Source organism: Myotis myotis, unplaced genomic scaffold (genome assembly GCF_014108235.1).
Source record: "Myotis myotis isolate mMyoMyo1 unplaced genomic scaffold, mMyoMyo1.p scaffold_m19_p_8, whole genome shotgun sequence".
Lineage (NCBI taxonomy): Eukaryota > Metazoa > Chordata > Mammalia > Chiroptera > Vespertilionidae > Myotis > Myotis myotis.
The window spans coordinates 10,997,446-11,019,960 of record NW_023416390.1 but is presented as its reverse complement, the minus strand read 5'-3'; the positions used below and the strand labels follow the sequence as shown (position 1 = coordinate 11,019,960).

Here is a 22,515-nt window from a genome sequence, read left to right as displayed (position 1 = left end):
AACCAGTTTGGCGGTATAATGCATATGGCTGGCTATCAGTCCAGATATAGGGATTATGTATTTCTGTCGGCAAAGAGCATCTCCTCCTGCTGAAAAAGACTTTCCCCCCTCATTTAAGCAATCCTATCCTATATAATCTATCTATACTAAAAAAAAGGTGATATGCTAATTAGACTGGGTCAACCAGCCATCTTCCAGACAAAGCCATTGTGGTGGGGGCCAAGGCAGAGGTAGTTAGGGGTGATCAGGCTGACAGAGGAGGGCAGTTGGGGGCGAGATCAGGCTGGCAGGGGAGGGCAGTTGGGAGCAACAAGGCCGGCAGGGGAGAGCAGTTAGGGGCGATCAGGCTGGCAGGGGAGAGCAGCTGGGGGTGATCAGCCCAGCAGGAGAGCAGCTAGGGGTGATCAGGCAGGCAGGCAGAGGTGGTTAGGGGAGATCAGAGAGGCAGGCAGAGGGGTTAGAGACAATCAGGCAGGCAGGCAGAATGGTTAGGGGTGATCAGGCATGCAGGCAGGTGAGCTGTTAGGAGCCAGCAGTCCCAGAGAGGGTGTAGGCTGGGCTGAGGGACACCCCCCCCCCCGCCCATGCACAAATTTTGTGCACCAGGCCTATAATATTGAATATTTACATTTATATCAATATTAAAAATTATAAACAGCCTAAGTAAATCATGCATTATGAATCCAATATAATATGCAACAATTAAGAACAATCATTATGAACACTATGTTACAAATAATTATTATTTACAAGAGCAGAATTATAAGTAGGAAAAATTGTAAGAATAAAATCAAAACTATAGAGCTGTGATAATTGCACTAAATGACTTATTATTAATTTGGAATTTACATGGATTATAATGTTCAACTTCAAATACTTTGGTGAGTTTTAAAGTAATAAAAACTTTGAAAGTTTGGACATTTTCATTCATCTCAAATCTCCCATGTAATCTATAAAAGAAATTTTGACACTAATAAGTTATTCTGCAGCGTTAATATACATGGCTACTTAAGGCTTAACTCCTGAACAACCTACTAAAATACAGTTATAATTTTGAAAATAACTATAATGCAATTATTAAAATAAGAATGCTATGTAATATACTTAAAAGTTAAGAAAGATCTTAAATATTATTATTATTAAATATATTTCTTTATTGATTTCAGAGAGGAAGGGAGAAGGAGAGATAGAAACATCAATGATTAGAGAGAATCATTGATTGGCTGTCTCCTGCACACATTCCCTATTTGGGATCGAGCCCGCAACACAGGCATGTGCCCTTGGCCGGAATCAAACCTGGGACCCTTCAGTTCGCAGGCTGATGCTCTATCCACTGAGCCAAGCCGGATAAGGGCTTAAATATTATTAACACATATGAAAAATTGTAATTCTGAGAGTGGATGGAGGTGTTAACTACCACAGCAATCATTTTACAATATATATGTATATTAACTCATCACATTGTATACCTTAAATGTACGTATATTATATGTCAATAACATCTGAATAATGCCAAGGGGGGGAAGTATGGTGTGTGGGAGGTTTTTCCCCCCTTTCCTTTAAGCTTCAATTAAAACAAATATACCTTTCAGATTTAGGCAACAGAAAAAAACTAAGTTTAATTAAACCAGTGGTTCTCAACCTTCCTAATGCTGCGACCCTTTAATGCAGTTCCTCATGTTGTGGTGACCCCCAACCATAAAATTATTTTTGTTGCTACTTCATAACTGTAATTTTGCTATTGTTATGAATCGTAATGTAAATATCTGATATGCAGGATGTATTTTCATTGTTACAAATTGAACATAATTAAAGCATAGTGATTAATTACAAAAAAATATGTAATTATAATTATATGTGTTTTCCGATGGTCTTAGGCGACCCCTGTGAAAGGGTCGTTCGATCCCCAAAGGGGTCGCGACCCACAGGTTGAGAGCCGCTGAATTAAACAGTATGAATGTTAATATACGCACCTGCTAAATATAATGCCTTCACCTGAGGAGGCTGTATGGCTTCATAGAAGATGATAACAGACCCTAGCTGACCCTCCAGAGATGTGGGACATCCCCATTCACTGTCCTGGGTTCCCGCAGATATCAATTTGGTCATCAATTTTGATTTTTCAATTGTTCCTCCCCAGGAGGCTGATGACAGAATTCCACCAAATGATGTCCGATGAGGGGTAATGGGAGAAGAAAAAGGTGGATCTGGGATTTGGGATGGTGGAGGAGTGGTGGTTCTTTGCCCAGCTGAACCAATGCAGCAAGAAATAAAAGGCTAAAAATTAGGAAACAAAACAAATTACACTCTTTTAATTAAATTTCTATCCTCATGTTTAAAATGAAACAGTACATAAAATTAAGCAAATAAATACATCTGCCGGATCATATATGTGTATGCATGTGTACACATAAGAGAATATTACAGATGTTACCTTAGACCTATTTGATTTGGATGCATTACTTTTATAATCTCACTTTATATCCTTTTGCAAATTTTTAATTTTTAATGAGTGTATACGAACAAAATTTTTAACAACTTTACTCTATTATGAAATAGAGGAAACTCCTTTTCTCCCTTCAAATTTATAAACAGAGAATTATACATCAGTAAAATAATGCCAATTACAGGTTACCCTGAAATGGTCATTGAGATAAACAGCAACAAGAAATTACTAGAATCCTAGGACTCGGGAAGCAATCTAATCCATACCATTACCTTCAGAAAAGGCCCTTTCAAAATTATCCAAATACTTTCAAAGAACTTTTGCACTAATGTTCTTTAAGAGTCACCCTAGAAAATAAATTCCAACTATAATGTGAAGATGTAAAGTTTCCTCATTATTGTTTCAAATTCACAGGAAAATGAAACAAGTTCATCATAACAGTTTGTATTTCGTATAGTTGGAGAGCTTTATTAAAGGATCCTTTGCTCTGCTCTCTTCATTTTCTTTGGTTTTCCTTTGGCTGTTGTGTGTGGTTTTTGTTTTTCTAAGTCTTTAATTACATTTATTTCTTCCTTGAATTGTTTTTATTACATGTTGTCTGACTTCATCTAATGATGACAGGCGAACTGAGTTAAATATGAACCTACTATATCTTGGTAAACAGGAAACATTAAAATTTTATGGGCACATATTTAGAATAAAGAGAACCTTCCACATTAAACTGAAAATTTTCAAGAATTCTCAATCAATTGGTCCTATAACGAGTAAGTGAGATGTGCTTACTTCATTCATAGCAGGAAATCTGAGAGGGGCAGAGACCTTCTGCTGGCCATTATCGTAGATATAGACAAGGCTCTGACCAAAGGGCCTTTTTCCAGGCATGTGAACAATGGTTATGTTGTGCTGGTAAAGTAAAACATATATTTAAAGGTGAGAATCACATTAAGTTTTCGAATGACAATGTTATCAGAGTATTTAGTACTCTCTAACTAGTTTGTGTGAAGAGCAGAACATTAAGTTTAAGCATGACTAAATGCTGATTAAAATGATGATTTTGCCCGGCTGGTGTGGCTCAGTGGTTGAGCTTCGATCTATGAATCAGGAGGTCAGTTTGATTCCCTGTCAGGGCACATGCCCGGGTTGTGGGCTTGATCCCCAGTAGGGGGTATGCAAGAGGCAGCTGGTCAATGATTCTGTCTCATCACTGAGGTTTCTATCTCCCTCTCCCTCTCCCTTCCTCTCTAAAATCAATAAAAATGTTTTTAAAAAAATGATCTTAAATAACTTTCCTGAAGTACTATGAAAGCACTTACATCTATTCTAGAAAATCTATACACAACTGTTACATAGTATCTTTTCTGCATTTTCCAAGTCTATGAGTATTCTTTAGAATCAATTTTTTCTAATGAGAAGCATTTTATATTTTAAGAGCAGCAACAGAAATGTAGTTTTTAACAATTTATGTTGTCATTTTAAATTGGAATTCAAAAATCAAATTTAGGTCTAGAACACATCAAAGAAGTAACATTGCATTTTATTTTTTTAGCAGAAAAATGACTACTGCTAAATTTACAATGATAATGATAAAGAGTATTAACTTCCTTATAGATGAACTTCAACATGAATAGAAAGTGAAAATTAATTGATTTTCAAAAAGGAGATGACACCTTAGTTGATGTTGCTCAGTGGTTAGAGCAATGGCCCGCACATCAAAGGATCTCGTCTGGTCAAGGGCATGTACCTGGGTTGCAGGTTCAATCCCTGGCCCCGGTTGGGACACATGCAGGAGGCAAATGATCAATGTGTCCTTCTCACATCATCAATGTTTCTCTCTCTCTCTCTCGCTCTCTCCCTCCCACCCTCCCTTCAAAAAAATCAATAGAAAAAATGTCCTTGGGAGAGGATTAACAAAAAAAAGCAGATGACAACACCTGATGTACATGCACCAAATGTGTGCTTTTTAAAAGAAAAAAAAATCAAGAAGTGAAATGTATGGGGACAGCTAGAAGGGGTCAATGGGGGAAAAGGGGAACATATGTAATACTTTCAACAACAAAGATTTTTTTTAAAAAAGTTAAATGTGATGCCCTAAAGCCTTACCCAGAGAGAATCACAGAAACTGTGATCAGGAAGCATAACGGTCGCATATTCTCTTTTTGTGCACACAGCCACAACCAACATACCTGAATGGGTAATAAAGGCTTCAAAACCCATGCCACTTCCTGTAAAAAAGCTAACAAAAATATATATTATCAGAACTTTTAAAATCAGTTTTCAGTTTTATCATCACTGAGGCACAAAACACCACATCATCATGATGAATATCTTTATCAAACAAGTCATGGCGCCAAAACAGGTTTGGCTCAGTGGATAGAGCGTCGGCCTGTGGACTGAAAGGTCCCAGGTTCGATTCCGGTCGGGGGCATGTACCTGGGTTGTGGGCACATCCCCAATGGGAGATGTGCAGGAGGCAGCTGATCGATGTTTCTCTCTCATTGATGTTTCTAACTCTATCTCTCTCCCTTCCTCTCTGTAAAAAATCAATAAAATATATTTTAAAAAAAAACAAGTCATGGCTTATATTCTATTATCACATGTCAGTTCAACCTTGCTTCAACAATGTTTTTTAAGTCTTTTTGGGGGGCATAAGAGTTGAGTAAATTATAAAAGGTAGTCTTATAGGTTGAATCCCATGAGTAAACAATAGTAAAGCTGTAAGCTTTCAAATCTTAAAAATTTGCCCAAATAAGATTCAGAAAGCATAAATAAAGGTCTTAAAATTCAAAGGCATATAAAAATTATTACTGAAGTAACTAATTTTGGATGTACATACTAGTACATAAAGGTTTCCTGGTCCTTCATATAATTACATAGCACCTTCAATGGGATAGAGAGATTATCATTCAATTTCAAATTTATTACTCCTTTTTTCTCCATTTTTACAATATTTTTAAGATGGAACTTGTTTCCAAACTAACCTCAGAACTTAACTAGAAAAATATTTAAGATATACAATTAATATTATGAAAGCAACAAAGCACCTATAATTAAACTGTATACACCCTAAGGATGAAGAAGCTTCAGGTAACTTGTATATTTAAAACTAGATGCTTGAGCTGCATTTCTGCTTTTGAGCTCCACCACACACACACACCCTGCTGTGGGGGAAAGGACTGACATTTTCATTCAAGTTACCTGAGAAATAAAATTTTATAAAAATTAAAAATATATTAAAAATTGGTGCTTGAAAAAGCTTTTTAAGAATCACAGCATGTATCCTATGACAGCATTCACTTATATTCCATAACTTGTACCAGTACCTGTACAACTGTTTCCTTTTTCCTCCTTTGTTAGCATTGCCAAGAGTCAACTGATCCTGATCTAAGCAAAACCAAGCATTGAAAGAAAAGGCAGACCCTGGCCATTTCTGTATGGAAGGCACAGAAATTCCTGCCATACTATGTGACAAATTGAAATACTGCAGTGCACTCTCTAGACTTTGTTTTCGGGCCATTGTCAGGATTGCTCGAGTCACAGGAGTAGTGTAAGGGTGTATATACTCAGATTCATCCACTCTCAGCAATCTCAGTAGTCGACGGATTTCTTCTGAGCTCACTGACTGACTCCCCAAGGAACCATGGAGAGCAATCAGGTTCTCAGCACAAGTTCGATGAAGGGAAGAATGGGAATCAAGGGTTTCAATGATTCTAATTCCCATGTTTGAATTGACACAAGTAGTTCGACTCTGCCTATTAATACAACAAATTCTTTTCAGCCAGTCAGAGATGAAGATCTGCAGGTCTTGGGATTCTAGCTCAGGAAGCCACTGGATAAGAAGCAAGAGAGGCTGGACATTACTAATGCCCAAAATCCCAACTGAAGTGTGGTCACCCTCTACAGCCTGTAAATCAACAGAAGAGATAAAAGGTTAGTTACTGTCTTTGATATGGAAATAACAGAATTTTTTTTTAATAGAGCTAAAAACTCACCATATTCATAAGTTCTTTAAGTAGTTCCAGTGATGGCTGACCCAGGGACTTTAATACTTCAAACATATGTGCATAACCAATTCTTTCTTTAAATACTTCCTAGGGGAGGGAAAATAAATACATCAAAGCATATTTTCAAAGGTCAAATTTGCTGGAGTATTTTTTAAAATGTTGAATAATATCCATTTAAGCTAATGAATTTAATATTAAAAAAATTATGAGTTTAACATTTCTGTTTTCTCAAATCACATGTCTTCATCTTAAAATAAACTCCATATACCTTCTGGAATACAATGTTACAATAATCTACCAAAATGAAAAATAAATAAAATTAGCAAATAGTTGTGTATCATAAAATGATTGTATTTTACAGGTTAGGTTACATGACACTTTACTTTCTTCACTTGATTTATAATTACGGCAGTATTATATTAAGTCAAAACGAAAATGGAGAAAAAATGAGAATTTGGTAGTAACAGGAGTCACATAGCAGCCTCAAAGGACAAAAGAGTCCTGACAATTTTGAGTAGTGGCCAAAACAAAACAAAACAAAACACTGGGTAGTTTTCTTTTGACACTTTGTTATCTAAAGTACGGGTGGAGAACGTCTGGCCTGCGGGCCATATAAGGCCCATGGAATCATTTGGTCTGGCTCTGCTAAGGCATTAGGGATAAGTTAATTAAATGTCTGACCAAATATAGCAGGCTAATTTTTAAGGTGATACTTTTGTAAGGTCCTGGAATGATGTTTTAAATATCCAAATAGCCCTTGGCAGAAAAAAGGTTCCCCACCCCTGATCTAAAGGGTCTGAATTAAGTGGAACATTGAGTTCATTCTAGTAAGGTCTAAACCACATTTATGAACTAGTGAGACACAAAAAAACCTAGCAACACTAAACTGGTCCAGTAAAGTAGGCAGAAATATATATACTCATTATAATATCAAAAGATTTAAACTAAATGAGTAAAACTGGGGAGGAGAATCAAGGGTAGAAAATATTCCCAAAAGGCATTTTTTAAATACAAGCAATCCATTATACTCATACGCCAAAATACTTAGAACTTGAAATGATCTTTTTCCTTACATAAACTGTCATAAATGAAGATTAGATTCCCAAGCCAGCCTGTAACAGTTGTAAAAGCCTATTCAGCAGAAATCTAACCAAGATTCATATATAGCAAGAATATAGAGCAAAAGTTAGTCCCCTAACAAAAAACAACAAAGAGTGGAATATAACTGAAGGCAGGGCTCAGGGAAAAAGGAGTAATTCATTCCTTTCTGGTATTAGAAAGGTAACTGAGGCATAAAGCATATTAGAAGTGATGGATAAAAAAGTAAATCCTATATAATATCCTATATAATAAAAGGGCAAATATGCAAATTGACCCTAATGGTGGAACGACTGGGAATGACCGGTTGCTATGATGCGCACTGACCACCACGGGATAGACACTCAATTCAGGAGCTGCCCCGTGGTGGTCAGTGCACATCCACCGGGAGAACGCCGCTCAGCCCGAAGCCGGCTCATGGCTGGCCAGGGCAGCAGCGGTGGCGGGAGCCTCTCCTGCCTCCACAGTAGTACAAAGGATATCTAACTAATGGCTTAGGCCCGCTCCCCACAGGTGGGCATTCCCCAAGGGCTCCTGGGCTGACAGGGGGATGTCTGACTGCCAGCTTAGGCCCAATCCTCCAGGGAGCGGGCCTAAACCATCAGTCAGACATCCCCCGAGGGGTCCCGGACTGCGAGAGGGCACAGGCTAGGTTGAGGGACCCCCGAGTGCATGAATTTTCGTGCACCAGGCCTCTAGTGCTAATAACAATAGACAATAACATTTTAAACACTTATATGTGCCTAACACTATGCTTACCACTTTATATAGATGATCTCACTATCTTTAAAACTACTCAATGAGGAAACTGCTATCACAAAATGAGTATAGAGTCAGAGTCAATGGTAGTGAAACAAATGAGAAGAAAAAGAAAATACTAAGTGACCACAACCAAAGAGCAAAGTTTTCATTGCCATATGGAAAAACAAGTCCAGAATTGATAGGGATATTGATGTGTGAAAAATGTCCATGTTCTCATCAGTCAGAAATGACCAAATAGTGAAAGTGTGATTATTTTATTAATAAAAAAAACTGTAACATTTAATTCTTTAAATGCACTACATAAAATCACTTAAAAAAATCATTTCACCATTTCAAAACCAATGCTCTCTACCCATGTGTTGACTGACACTGTAAAGCCTTACTAGCTTGCAGTTTAGTCATCAATGTCTTAATCCCAAAGCAGTGATCACAGGCATCTGTCTTGAAAATTATCAGAAAAAAAAACTCCTACACTAAGATGAGATATTTTGTGAACTATTACATTTCAGGCATGAAACTTTACGCATTACACTTTCCTATGTGACTTTGGGGATTATATATTGCAAACTCATAAATCTAAGATAACATTTTATAACTTAGGGATATGTTTTACCTTAGCAGCTGGAGATTTGCTCATTACTGCTGTCAAAGCCTGAATGGTTGATACAGCCAAACAATCCAACTGTCCCTGAAATGCCTATCAGATGGGAAAAAGCAAGAAATTAATAAATGTAGTCAAGGTTTATATTCAGTTAGGAAACCTTTGTTCTGAAAACCTGAAAAAATAATTACTTAACATGCAATACATTCCTCTTTCAATAAAATTGATTTCTGAAACAATATAGAACCTGCAAGAAAAATTACCTACTTGAGAGAAAATAAGCCATGTGTCAAGGATAGGGTTACATTCACTCATTACATTAAAATGTGTTTTTTGGGGGAGAGGGGATCAACAACACAAAACACCAAGCTTAATACATGCTTTTTATTTAAAAATGGACAATCTCAAGAGGAAGGGAGGGAGGTCTATCATTGGAAATTCTATTATGTTTTAATCTTCCTAAAAAATACACATGAACTTCCTACACTTAAATTTCATTAGCTTGTATAATGAGATGTCTAAAATAGTCTTGTCTACTTCGTTTCCAAATCCTGAAATGATATGTGCATGCACTAATCAATCATACGTGCAAACAATAAAGTGTATCTATTTTTACATAAAATACAGAATTTGAAGCAGAATAGAAAATGAAGTATATATCTATAAGCATCGTCATGTTTTGAGAAGGTAACCTTTAATGCAAAAGTTGTTTTGCCTATTTCGGTTTAAACTTCATCATAAAAAAGAGATGTATTAAATTTCAGATCAGTGCATTTATAGTAAAAAAAAAACACCACCAAAAACAAATATAAATTAAACAATATTTTTTAAAAAACCTGAACATTAATCATCCACCACAAAAGCATAACATAAGGACTAGAAAGCTGTAAAATCTAAGAGTCCCCAAAATTTGTTTTTGGGAATATATTATTATGACTTGAAGCTAGTCACTCCACAAAGAGAATTTTCCTCTCCCTCCCACTAAAAAAAGGTTTAAGTACAAGGGGACTGATTTGATCTTTGTTGTTTAAAGCCAAGCTCTAACACTTTCAGGAAAGTTATTTAAGCTATCTTGATGTTCTTTTTTTATTAAACATTATATATTTAACAAACATAATATGCATTAAACATTCTGCATACAGAATTTCATACAAAAAAGATCTTTCCTAGACTTTGTCTAAGAGGACTAGGCATCACAGTACCTAAAATTAGAAATACTAGAATTAATACTATTTTATTAATCTATAAGGCCTTAAGAGGGACTAATTCAGAGAAATCTAAAACAATACTCTGTAATTGATATTGCACATCCAGAACAGAAAATGAGAGATTATCATGTCCTTCTCTATATCACAGCTCTATAAACCTGAACATTAAGATAATGACATCATGTAAGCTCATTCACAAACATTTTTGGGCAAAAGAAAATGACAAAGCAACTTTGTAGGTGGTCTAACCAAACTAAATTACCTAATGTATTATAAAAGCAACGTAGCTATTATATTTCTACCTTATACAGAGTTGAATATTTAGAAAAGAAAAAAGTTAAGCCTTATTCTAAATTTAGACTCAAAGAGTTCAGCATCTTCTTCCCTTCCTCCAAGATTCAGGCTGTCCATTGATTTATAATAATTATTTGTCAACAAGAAGCAAAGAATCAAGATATTAAAACTGATCATACGTTTTCACAAACAAAGCCCTAAAGTCCCAATACACCACAATGTTTAGAAAAGGAAGCCCCAAAAATAAGAAGTCACCACCAGGTGGACAGCATTGATAGTGGGATTCCATTCCTGTACTTTGTATCTCCTCATACTAAAAAGAACACACGCACACACAGGTGGAATGCTATTGATCATTTATATCAACTACCAAGATGTTAATAGACTTTAGATTAAAAAATTAAAAATAAAAATTACTTTAAAGAATTTTCAAAAATAATTTAGATTAGAATTAGATAATGTTTGTGTATTTTAAGACAAAAGAAAGAAAAGTACAGGAATAGTTGCTCCCATTGATTGATTTTGGACTTCAGTTGAAACAAGATGCAGGCTTTGTAGATACCTGGTCCTCATTTATTTCTGTCAGTAATTTGTTGGCCAGGTCTTTCTCGTTCTTGTCTGCCACCTTATTGTTAGCATTTAAAAACAGCTGTTAAAAACAGAGACAAGAATAATGGAGAAAGAACATTGGATTGTTAACCCATAAGCAGAAATGAAGCTTAAATGGATTTCCACGTATCTTGAAAATAAATCCAAGAATCCACTTGTGAAGTATACCACTTTTAAAATGACAATCAACTATTCATTTTTGATAACAACCATTAATTCACATACTATAATTATTATTTCTCTCTCTGTTGGAACGCAAAGTTACTAAAATAAGAAATAGCAATAATTAAATTAGTTAATATCCCTAAATTCTTAAAGAATCAGCAGAGAATGTCTCACAGAAAAGACAATGTGCTATTGAGACAGACTAAATTCCACTTCTGGATATATACCCAAAAGAATTAAAAATACGGTCTCAAAGAGATATCTGTATACTCATACTCATAGCAATATTAGCCACGACAGCCAAAAGGTAAAATCAAAGCAATGAATGAAAAATACAAAATATGGAGTACCACACACACACACACACACACACAAATATATTTGGCCTTAAAAAGGAAGATATGATACAACACGGATGACTCTTGAGAACATTATGCTAAATGAAATAAGCAAGTCAAAACAAACGAACAAACAAACAACAACAAAAAAAACCACTGTATGATTCCCGTTACATGAGGTACTTAAGGGTAGTCAAAATCAGAGACAGAAAGAAGAGTGGTGGTTACTGAGTAGAAGGGAAAATGTGAAGTTGTTTAACAGGTATAGACTTTCAGTTTTACCAGATGAAAAGAAACATTGGGAATGGATGGTAGTGATTGTTGCACAGTTATGTGAGTGTGAATGTACTTAATGATGTGAACTATACACTTAAAAATGGTTAAAATTACATTTTCATGTGTATTTTACCACAATAAATAAATGGAAATAATATGCGCAAAATTGAATCAAAACATAAAATGACTTCTTAAAAATCAAGAATAGTAATAATAGAAAAATACCTTGCAATTCTGTAGCAGTCGTATGAGATGTTCAAAGCAGTTACTGTTAAGAAAAATGGCTTGAAGAACAGGCCTATCTGTGCAATCTAACATGGCTGTGATGGTATCTAGGGGAATAAAAACAAAATCATCCATTTATGAAGTAGAAAATTTGGGATCATAAAACATTTAATCTAGCCATACTTTAAATTTAGGCTTTTCAGATGACAAACAGAGGTAAATTAATTAGGAAATAATAGGAATGGGTATAATAAACTCTTTGTGATACTTACTCAACATTTTTATCTGTAGAGCTATAAACCGGCTTTCCCACTCTCTGGACCTCCTTTGATTAGGTAAAGCTGAATGATCTGAATTCAGCAATTTGAAGTAGTTCTCCAAAAGAGTGCTGGTTTCCACTTGACGCTGGTCAGAGCTGCTCGTGAGAAGGATATGCACCACTTCTGTAAGGCACTTCAGAGTCAGTTCTACCTTCCTACCCACCTCTTCAGGATTTCCGTCCTCCCAAGAATCACAATCCGCCAAAACTCTCATAAGAACTTCCATGGTGGCTGGAGAAATTGCTTGCAAAGCATTCTTCTGAAACATGAGAGACAACAAAAATGAAACCCAAAAAACTGAATTTCTGTGTTTGCAAAAAAAAGGAATTTAACAGGTCTTCAGACAACTTTTTATTTTAGTATATCAAATATAAAACATTTTTAATCAGATACTTTGACAGACACTACCAATGATTTACATGTCTTCATTTCCTAACAGAATTCTTACTCAGATAGCAATCTCCCCACATAGAAAACTCACCGCCTTCCCTTATAGTTTGGAACAGCCACGTGACACAGTTTTGGTCAACGATATGTCAGTAGACTATATCACTTTACAAATAAAAAGAAAGGACCCTTTGCTCTGGGAATAAAGATTACATTTCCTAACCTCCCCTGCTGCTAACGAAGCAAGTTTTATCAAATTTTTTATCTGGATGTATTTGCCCTCTTTGCAGTTATCTGATGGAGTTTAGCAAATGAGATTAAAATAAACAACATTGTGTCAGCTTTTCAGTATCGCATTTAAAAAAAGCTGGCACATGCCATTTGTCTTCTTCATCCCCCTCTCCATCTAGAGTTCTTCTAGAGCAGCGGTTCTCAACCTGTGGGTCACGACCCCTTTGGTGGTCGACTGACCTTTTCACAGGAGTCGCCTAAGACCATCCTGCATATCAGATATTTACATTACGATTAATAACAGCAGCAACATTACAGTTATGAAGTAGCAACGAAAATAATTTTATGGTTGGGTCACAACATGAGGAACTGTATTTAAAGGGCCAGAAGTTGAGAACCACTGCTCTAGAGCTATCTTGTAGCATAAGAAATAGTAAGAAAAAATAAACTGACTTTCACAGAAGGAGCCTGAGTACCTGAAGATCCTAGAGCCACTAGATTAACTCTGGACTGCTTCCTGCTGTTTTGTTTTAATGAAAGAAAAAGTAAACTTCTAACTTAAGCTGTTAGAATTTAGTATCTGGCTCCAAAGCCCTTGCTCTTAATATAACACAGAATAGAACAAATATACCAATAGTAAGGCATAATGCTTGGGAAGGGAGAAGAGTCATCAGAATTCAATATTTCTGTTCTTTATGACAAGGCCATTCTTATGCCTTTAGATGTTCGATTCATCTAAATACTCTTATACTGATGCTGTAGTTAATAAATAACCTTCTGGCTTCAATATAGCAGTTATTACAGCTATAATCTGATTATAACGATTTTGAGTATTTTCAGTATATAAAATAATAAATTGGCCTTTTAGTATCTACTTGATTTCCATGTTAGTTTTAATACTGGAGGTTTCTCGGGGTTTGGTTACCCCTGGACACTAACAATAAGTCTCTGTGTTCAAAAAGGAAATGGGATCAAACCAGCTTCTTCCATTAGTCAAAAACAATGTCATTTCCAATTTTATTCACATATACTTATTAATTCTTCTTAGTAGTGGAGATACTAAAGCAAAAAAAATGATATCAGCTAACAAAGGTAGGTGATAAAGAAAACAAATTGAAAAACACAATTTTGATCACCATTCTTCTCATTACAAAGAGACTCCCCCTCTTCTACTAGAGTGAAGAGAAGGCAAAGTAGTCCACTAGGAAACCCTAGTAATATTATTAGTAATACTTGTGATTTTGTCACCAACAGAAATCAAACACATTTTCATATATCATAGATGTTGCAGTGTTTTAAAAACATCACTTATTCTCATCTCTTCTCTGAAATTACATTAATTATACTAGACTTGCTGGTATATCTTTTTATTTAATGTGTTATAAAGCACATGTTACTATGTTACAAATTTGTTTTATTAACATTTTAGTAACTGTATTTCAGTAGAATGAGTTTCCTTTGTGATCTTATGTATTTTATTATAGGCATTTGAAAACATTCTGAAAAAGGGCTTTACCAGAAGGCCAAAGGGGTACGTGATACAAAAAGTGTTAGAAACCTCTCATCTAAACTGTGTGGTTAAAGAAAACATGTGGAATGTTCTTTCTGAACTATAATCCTGTCTTCAAATGGTAATCATGCTCAAAAGTTTACCAGACAGCTTTGAAGATGTTCAACTTAAAAAAAAAGAAATTAACATTACAAAATAAACCTTTCTTTTTTTTCTTAAGGCTTTGTTTAAACTTTGTTTATATGCATTTACTAATTATAAGACAACAGAAGAGTGACTAAATTCATGTCTTAGGAAATCAAATTGCTAGAGCATGATTTCATCAAGTGGACTAATAGGGCTTCCTATCCTCCATACTCTAAAGAAAGAACTAGCAGCTGAAAAGTCACCACAAGTAAGAACTTATAATACCCAAAACTGTTAAATCTGGTTATGCATTAATTTAATTTTAGTGATAATATTATTACTTAGGTTTCTCAGAAGTTAACAAAAGAAGCAGATTAGTTTTTAAAAAGATATAAACTTAGAAAAATATTTGTAAGGTTCATGAAATTAAAATAAGACAAAGAATACATTAAATAATCATGGAAAGCTTTTTGCACTGTTAACCACTGTTTCATATGTTAACATTCAACACTTTCCTCACCTGCCCACCAGCTATAATGGCTCCAAAGAGATGCAATAAGCAACACTTAAGGCTTTCCTTGAGATGTTCACTTTCTTGAAAACACTCTGTGAATATAATACACAAAGAAATAAATAAGATTTTTCTTTTATAATATGACTTATGTCTTGGGAATGTCTGACAATGAAGCATTAAGAACTATTTGTGAAAAGGCTAGTATCTATAAAATGCAAGGTTGATATGCATTTTTTCACAGGAAAGGAAAAGAGAAACGATCTTTCAGGTAGTATGTTAGATACTTTTTGCCATCTTATTTAATTCTCATAATATTCCATATGAGGATGATATTATGCCCCCATTTACGAATGAGCAAATGGAAAGTCAGAATTTAATATCTTCCCTAAAGTCACAGGGCTACTAACACCAAATCAAAGTAAGAGAAATTAGAGCAGTTACTTACGGTAAAAGAAGGGGACGAACTCCACAGTGAGAGAAGCTGGCTTATATTTCTGTCTGCTCTTTTCCACTGTACTAAGGATTCGTCTATCATTAAAAAGAAGTTAATACCAAATTATATCATGGACAAGTAGAGATAGCACGATTACAAAAATAACTATAAAATAAATTTAATATTTTACTTTTAATTTGTGTACTGAATAATACATCTCCAGGACTGACATAATCTTAAAGAAGAAATCTAGTCAATCACTTAAATGCTCACCAATGAAAGGATTTCTTCTCTTGAAGTGAGCAGAAATTAAAAAATGCTTAATGGTTAAACATAGCTACCAGGTTAAGTCTCCAAACTAGAAATGAAAAAAGGAACTAGCTATTTAAAATTTCCAATCTGTAAAAGAACTGTTCAGCAGTACTGCTAATTCGGTACCTAAGATAGTTTACTATGACAGTGCCATTAAAATTCATCAGAAATCAGGCGACTCTATGACACTTTTTGAAATTTTATTTAGACACAAAGAGTCCACACTACTGGCTTCTTCCATTTTAAGAATATAGCTCCAGTATGGGTGGGGATCAGTTTGTTTTTTTTTTAATGACAATTCCAGTAGTTTTGATAGCTGAAATATTTCCACAGACTTCTGTGAGGCCAACACAAATAGAATGTACTTTTACCCACTCTTCTCTTTGAGCTCTGTACTGGTAATTACACTATTGTCACTAAACTCCAAACCCATCATCCTATATTCTATCTGCTTTGTGATTCTGGGACAGGCACTCTGCAAACTATATTTCACTTTTCCAAGAAACCCCACTGTTGAGTTCCCCAACGGTGAGTACTAAATGGAGCCCAGAAGGTTAAAGAGCAAAAAAGGGATTCATTCCTTATTCCTTACCAGCCAATAGTTCTTAACTGCAACATTTGCAGTTGGTTCCTATCTTCCACTTATTTTTGGCAATCTCAGAACTAGCCTCTTTATGGCTGCTCAGCAGTACCCACACTGGCTAAGCAATGCTCTTTCCTCAGAGGTCCAAGCCGCACTTCAGAAGCTCTCCAAACCTCTAGTTTCTGATAACTCCAATCTCTTCCCTTTGTTCCCTCGGCCCCAGGGAAGTAGTTGCTTCCTGAAGTCACTGTGTTTGTATTATCAGTGCCCCCCTATGCTTTTTGAGTTCTCTAATATCTATTAAACAATTTCCTTGATTTATATAGGGTGGGGCAAAAGTAGATTTACAGTTGCTCCTGTAGAAAATATAATAGCAATACATGAATAAACTGTGTTTCACTTACAACTGTAAACCTACTTTTGCCCATCCTATATTCTTCTTTTTTTAATATATTTTTATTTTTATTGATTTCAGAGAGGAAGGGAGAGGAAGAGAGAGATAGAAATATCAATGATGAGAGAGAATCATTGATTGGCTGCCTCCTGCATGCCCCCTACTGGGGATCAAGCCCACAACCCAGGCATGGGCCCTTGACCAAATTCGAACCTGGGACCCTTCAGTTCCACTGAGCCAAACCAGCTAGGGCTGTTCTCTCTTTTTAAATACTAGTATGGTTTGTTTTCCTGACTAGACCATGACTGACACAAGCTCCATTTAATAAAAATAAATGGACAAAATGTTGTGGGGTTTGCTATTTTTTTTTTCTGCTTTTTTTTTTAAAAAAATATATTATTGATTTTTTACAGAGAGGAAGAGAGAGAGACAGAGAGTCAGAAACATCGATGAGAGAGAAACATCGATCAGCTGCCTCCTGCACACCCCCCACTGGGGAAGCGCCCACAACCCAAGTATATGCCCTTGACAGGAATCAAACCCAGGACCCTTCAGTCCACAGGCCGACGCTCTATCCACTGAGCCAAACCGGTTTCAGCATATTTCTGCTTTTTAATTTAACTTTACTGTTGAAAGTATTACAGATGTCCCCTTTGTTTTTTTTCCCATTAATCCCCTCCACCCTGCACCCGCCCCTTAGACAAAATGTTAAAAATCATTTTCAAATTATGAAATATGCTTTAAAAACAGAGACCTTTCCTTGAAAAATATGTACTCCCTACTTAATGCTACTGTGCTCTGAAATTTCCCTATCTGATTATAAGTACTCAATTGCATCACAAAATGAAAGTTCAGGGTAAACTGATTATCTGGAAGTGGCATTTATCATAAATTCATTACCTCCAATGTAGTCTCTACTTCAGAGACAGAAATGGGGGTCATCTTATACACATCTTACCAATTGCTTTGATAGAGAATAAAATCTGCTTTGAAGAATTGCACATATTATGACATTCAGGTTCAAATGAAAATTACGACTTATAAGACATACCCTGAAATTCTATGTCTCCAATTCCGATATGGATCATATAAACTTTCACAAAATGCCAATGCATGGATTACAAATTCTTCAATAGATGTCTGATCTGCCAATTCCTTCTCTTTTTTTTTGCTTTTTAACTGAGAATAAAGTTAATCATAAAATTATATTTAGTTAAAAATATTAAACTGTATAACATCCTTACCTGTAACATTAAAGGACTATGTTTCATTCATTATCTAATAATAAATTATTTTTATTCAAATAAGTCTAAGTTCCATTTGAATCTAAAAAATATAGTCAATTAATCAGATGAACTGAATGTAACCTCTCAAGCTTTATTTCCTAGGGAGGTTTTCCACTGAATAACCAAACATCTTTTCAAAAAAACCTATGTGCTCAATAAGAGATGTTTGATGAATAAATAATACATAAAATGACAAGTTGTGTCATTTTAAAAAGCCATTTATAAAATAATTTGCTTATTTAAATTTAAATATATTAATAATTGCATCTCTACTTTTAGATATGTATAAGATGCCTGAAATATATTGTATCAATAGTAATTTTAATTCTCTCCTCAATTATTATGTACTCTGAAAACATTTAACTTTAGTAACTATACTACAGAAAAAGTAAAACTTAGTTACTCTCAGTAAAGCCACAAAAAGGAACATATTAATTCACACCTACTTGCTGGATATAAAGTGTTGTCATAGTGATGACATGATTTATGTAAGAACAAGTCCCAATTTCTTCCACATTAGATAGATTTCTGTGAGAAGAAAATAATATACATATATTTATTATATATGAACAGTGAGAAAAATGTATTCCTATTTATTCCAGGGATGTATGGCTGGTACAATATCCATAAATCAATAAATGTGATACAGCACATTAACAGATTGTAAGACAAAAATCACGTGATCTTATCAATTGATGCAGGAAAAGCATTCGACAAATCCAATACCCTTTTTTGACAGAAACTCTCAGCAAAGTGGGAACAGAGGGATCATACCTCAACATAATAAAAGCCTTATATGACAAACCTACAGCCAACTCATACTCACTGGGCAAAAACTAAAGCCATTTCCCCTAAGACCAGGAACAAGACAAGGATGCCCACTTTCACCACTCCTGTTTGACATAGTACTGGAAGTCTAGCCAGAGTTATCAAACAAGAAGAAATAAAAGGCATCCAAATTGGAAAGGAGGAAGTAAAACTATCATTATTCACAGAGGACATGATATTGTATATATAAAACCCTAAAGACTCTATTAACACTAGAAAGACTGAAATTTAGTATATACCTATATTGCCCAAAAGCAGTCAAAATGACTGCATTGTGAAAGAATAATATCGGAGCACTCTTCACTTATGTTCCTTAGCTTTTCCAATAACTCACTTCTATTCGACATTTCTTTCATGAATTTAGGGCGCAAAAGAAATAAAATAAACAACTTATTAGAACAAGTATCACTGCATACATAAAGATTCGAATAACAAGTACTAGTTTAGCTTATTGAGCAACTGCAACTTATCAAGTATCGACAATTTATCATGTACTTTATGTTATCATGTGATGGTAATCGAAGAAAAATGAAAACTGTTATTTCAATACAGAGCCGAACTGGTCATATAAGAAATTTACTCAATTCAATAATAAGAGTCATAATCCCCCCCCCCCCAAGCAGTCAAAATGACTGCTTTTGGGCAATATAGGTATAACACACATATATATACCGGAAATGAAGGAGGAGAAGGTAACTACAATTATTAATAAACGCATTTATATGTTGTACAAAAAGTCACAAAATTCTAAGACATTGTGTCCTTATATACATAATTATTTTTCTAATTGAAATTAAAAAGCAGTCCAAATGACTTCCTTGGGCAATCTAGTGTTAAAAAACCACTAAATTTAATAAATGAATTCAGAAACATAGCAAGATATAAATGTCCCCCAACTAGGAAGAGAAACGCAACCTCCGATTCATAGGTCAACCCTCAACCACTGAGACACAGCGTGCCTGAGCTCTTCTGTATCAGAATTTCTGTAAGTAAGGCTCACGTTCTATATTTCTATTAAGTTTCCCAGTTGATACTTAGACATACCAAAATTTAAGTACCACAGACCTAATTATCTAAAACCCTGGAAAATATAAGCTATAGAATAACTATACTTTCTTGGTACATTTATAAAACAAAACATTAGAAAAATACATTTCAAAAATAATTCACAATACTAAAACTGTATATATGTCTATAGGTGAGAACCACTGAGAAAATACCAGTGCAACAAACTCTTGGTTAGGAAAAACTGTCATTGTCTTTACTCTAAGGCAGCGGTTCTCAACCTGTGGGTCGCGACCCCTTTGGGGGTCGAATGACCCTTTCACAGGGGTCACCTAAGACCATCGGAAAACCCATATATAATTACATATTGTTTTTGTGATTAATCACTATGCTTTAATTATGTTCAATTTGTAACAATGAAATTGGGGGTCACCACAACATGAGGAACTGTATTAAAGGGTCGTGGCATTAGGAAGGTTGAGAACCACTGCTCTAAAGCAATTTTTTTAAATCTTGGCTGAATCTTTCTATAACTAGGTATAGTTACTAAAAGGCTTTTCAATATAATAACTAACCACAAGCCTATTGCAAAAGGTACACTCATTCTTTAATGCTCCATATACCATTGATAATCAATAAATGCATTACCATTTTGGTAATATTTACTTAAAACAAATAACTAGTTTATTTGCACTAGATACCTGCAAAGAATAATGAAGAATTTGACAAGCAAAATTGATAAGGCTTGCTGTTGTTCCTCCAACCCATCTTCCATTTTCTGAACACAGTGTAGTAGCTGGATCCTCAGAACCTGCAGAATATTGTCAGGAAGCAGAGATATTCCTGGAGGCACATCATCTACCCTACAATATTAGGAGAACAAAAGAAGAAGGGTGGGGAGAGGTCAATGGGGGGAAAAAGGAGACTCATGTAATACTTTAAACGAAGAGGAGGAGGGAGAGGAGGAGAGTGTTTAAATACAGGAAGAAAATGTTTTGTACTTTAGAGGAATTGCTTTTTCAGCTCAAATCCTAAAGAAGCTCTTTTATTCCAGATACTCCATGCCTTCTTCTCTGCAAGGCACCGCCAGATGATTAGAGATACTTGAGAAGATTATTAGAGAGGAGTGGTTAGCCTTACTTCAGAGGAGGCTTACCGAAAGGACAGAGAAAAAGACTTTTTATATTTTCAATTGTGCTATTTTTCAAGAAAATATTTAGAATATAAATTAGTTCACTTTCTACTTAGAAATACTGTGTGTATACTATTTCTAAAAGAAATAACTAGCAAACAGAAATGTAGTACTTATACCTAGTTTAATATTTGTCAAGTGCTCTACTAAATAAATAATATTCACCTATCTATGCGATCAGATGAAGGAGAGAAGATAACCAGCAAAAGGAAAGCAGACAGAATAAAGAGGTGAATGTAGACCCCAAGCATGAACATCGATAGAAGATTTTTTAAAGTAATATTTCAATATTTTTGACAACTGGTTTCTGTGTAAAAAACTATATGGTTCTTTAAGGACAAATCCAACACCAGATGTAACTGGCTCCTCTGTGTATCTCTTAAATAAAAATGCCCTAGATTCACAGTCAGAAGACCTGCTTACTAAGTTCCACCTCTGTAACATGAAGCACTTCATTTAATCTCTAAAGTTCCCTAATCTATAAAATTGTAGTATCATCTGCCTCACTTCACAGGGCTCTGAAACCAGAAAGTTAATGTGCATTTTCAGCTTTGAAATATGTAAATAACTCTAAAAATGTAATATATTTTAAAAGTACTATCACTAAAGCCTAAGAATCTTTTTGTAAGCCACTGTATACTAATTTCCCTAACTCTATTAAGAAAAATGCCCAAATCACAAAGAAGTACCCTAAAAAACTTCTAATAACAATTATACTTTATTACTGTCTCTCTTCTGAAAATGCTTAATATAAAGTATTACTACTATTTTTACGCTGAGTTAAAAAAAAGGTTAATTAATTCACTGTGGCCAGAAAATGTAAAGCACATTACTAGTAGTCACATTAAAAAATATTAAGTATTATTAGTCTCTTTCTGAACCACACTACAACGTAAAGTGTTTTATAAAATAAACACCTGACTTTAATTAAATTACACAGAAAATAAATCACAGGTCACATTGCCAAGACTGTCAAATTCTACAACCATCTTACAAAACTACATGTTTCATTTTAGTCTAGGCATTACTTCACTTGTAGCTGTGGATTCTTTCATTCTTTCTTATTTATAGATGGTACCACAGAAACTCTCATTTATATATATACTTTTTTCTTGCTGAAAAGCTAAAAAAAGAGGTGATTAGAAAAACCAGAATAACTTCAAAATAATAAATATTTAAAGATAACTGATTTTCAAGATTAAGCTCACCTATTCTTTCTCACTTTTCCAAAAACGTAAGCAAACACCACATTTTCTAATATTCAATCTAGTTACTTAAAGAAGTAGTCCCTTTTGTTCTTAGTTGTCCCATGCTCTATTTGCACGTTTGTATTTACTAAACAGGAAAAAAATCAGCTTCTAAAAGAGAAAT

General features: G+C 34.8%; 1 protein-coding gene across 1 annotated transcript in view; it reads right to left on the bottom strand.

Annotated features, from left to right (window-relative positions):
- Positions 1–22,515, bottom strand: part of NBEAL1 (neurobeachin like 1) — a 114,753-nt gene that overhangs the window by 71,306 nt on the left and 20,932 nt on the right. Inside the window, exons 4-17 of the mRNA XM_036319816.1 lie at positions 20,654–20,815; positions 18,566–18,647; positions 17,885–18,012; positions 15,557–15,639; positions 15,118–15,203; positions 12,296–12,602; positions 12,024–12,130; positions 10,973–11,059; positions 8,921–9,004; positions 6,436–6,534; positions 5,767–6,347; positions 4,547–4,679; positions 3,230–3,349; positions 1,974–2,277 (exon numbers count right to left, since the gene is read on the bottom strand). Of these exons, the coding sequence (XP_036175709.1) occupies positions 1,974–2,277; positions 3,230–3,349; positions 4,547–4,679; positions 5,767–6,347; positions 6,436–6,534; positions 8,921–9,004; positions 10,973–11,059; positions 12,024–12,130; positions 12,296–12,602; positions 15,118–15,203; positions 15,557–15,639; positions 17,885–18,012; positions 18,566–18,647; positions 20,654–20,815 (2,363 nt within the window). The remainder of the gene's footprint in view (positions 1–1,973; positions 2,278–3,229; positions 3,350–4,546; positions 4,680–5,766; positions 6,348–6,435; positions 6,535–8,920; positions 9,005–10,972; positions 11,060–12,023; positions 12,131–12,295; positions 12,603–15,117; positions 15,204–15,556; positions 15,640–17,884; positions 18,013–18,565; positions 18,648–20,653; positions 20,816–22,515) is intronic.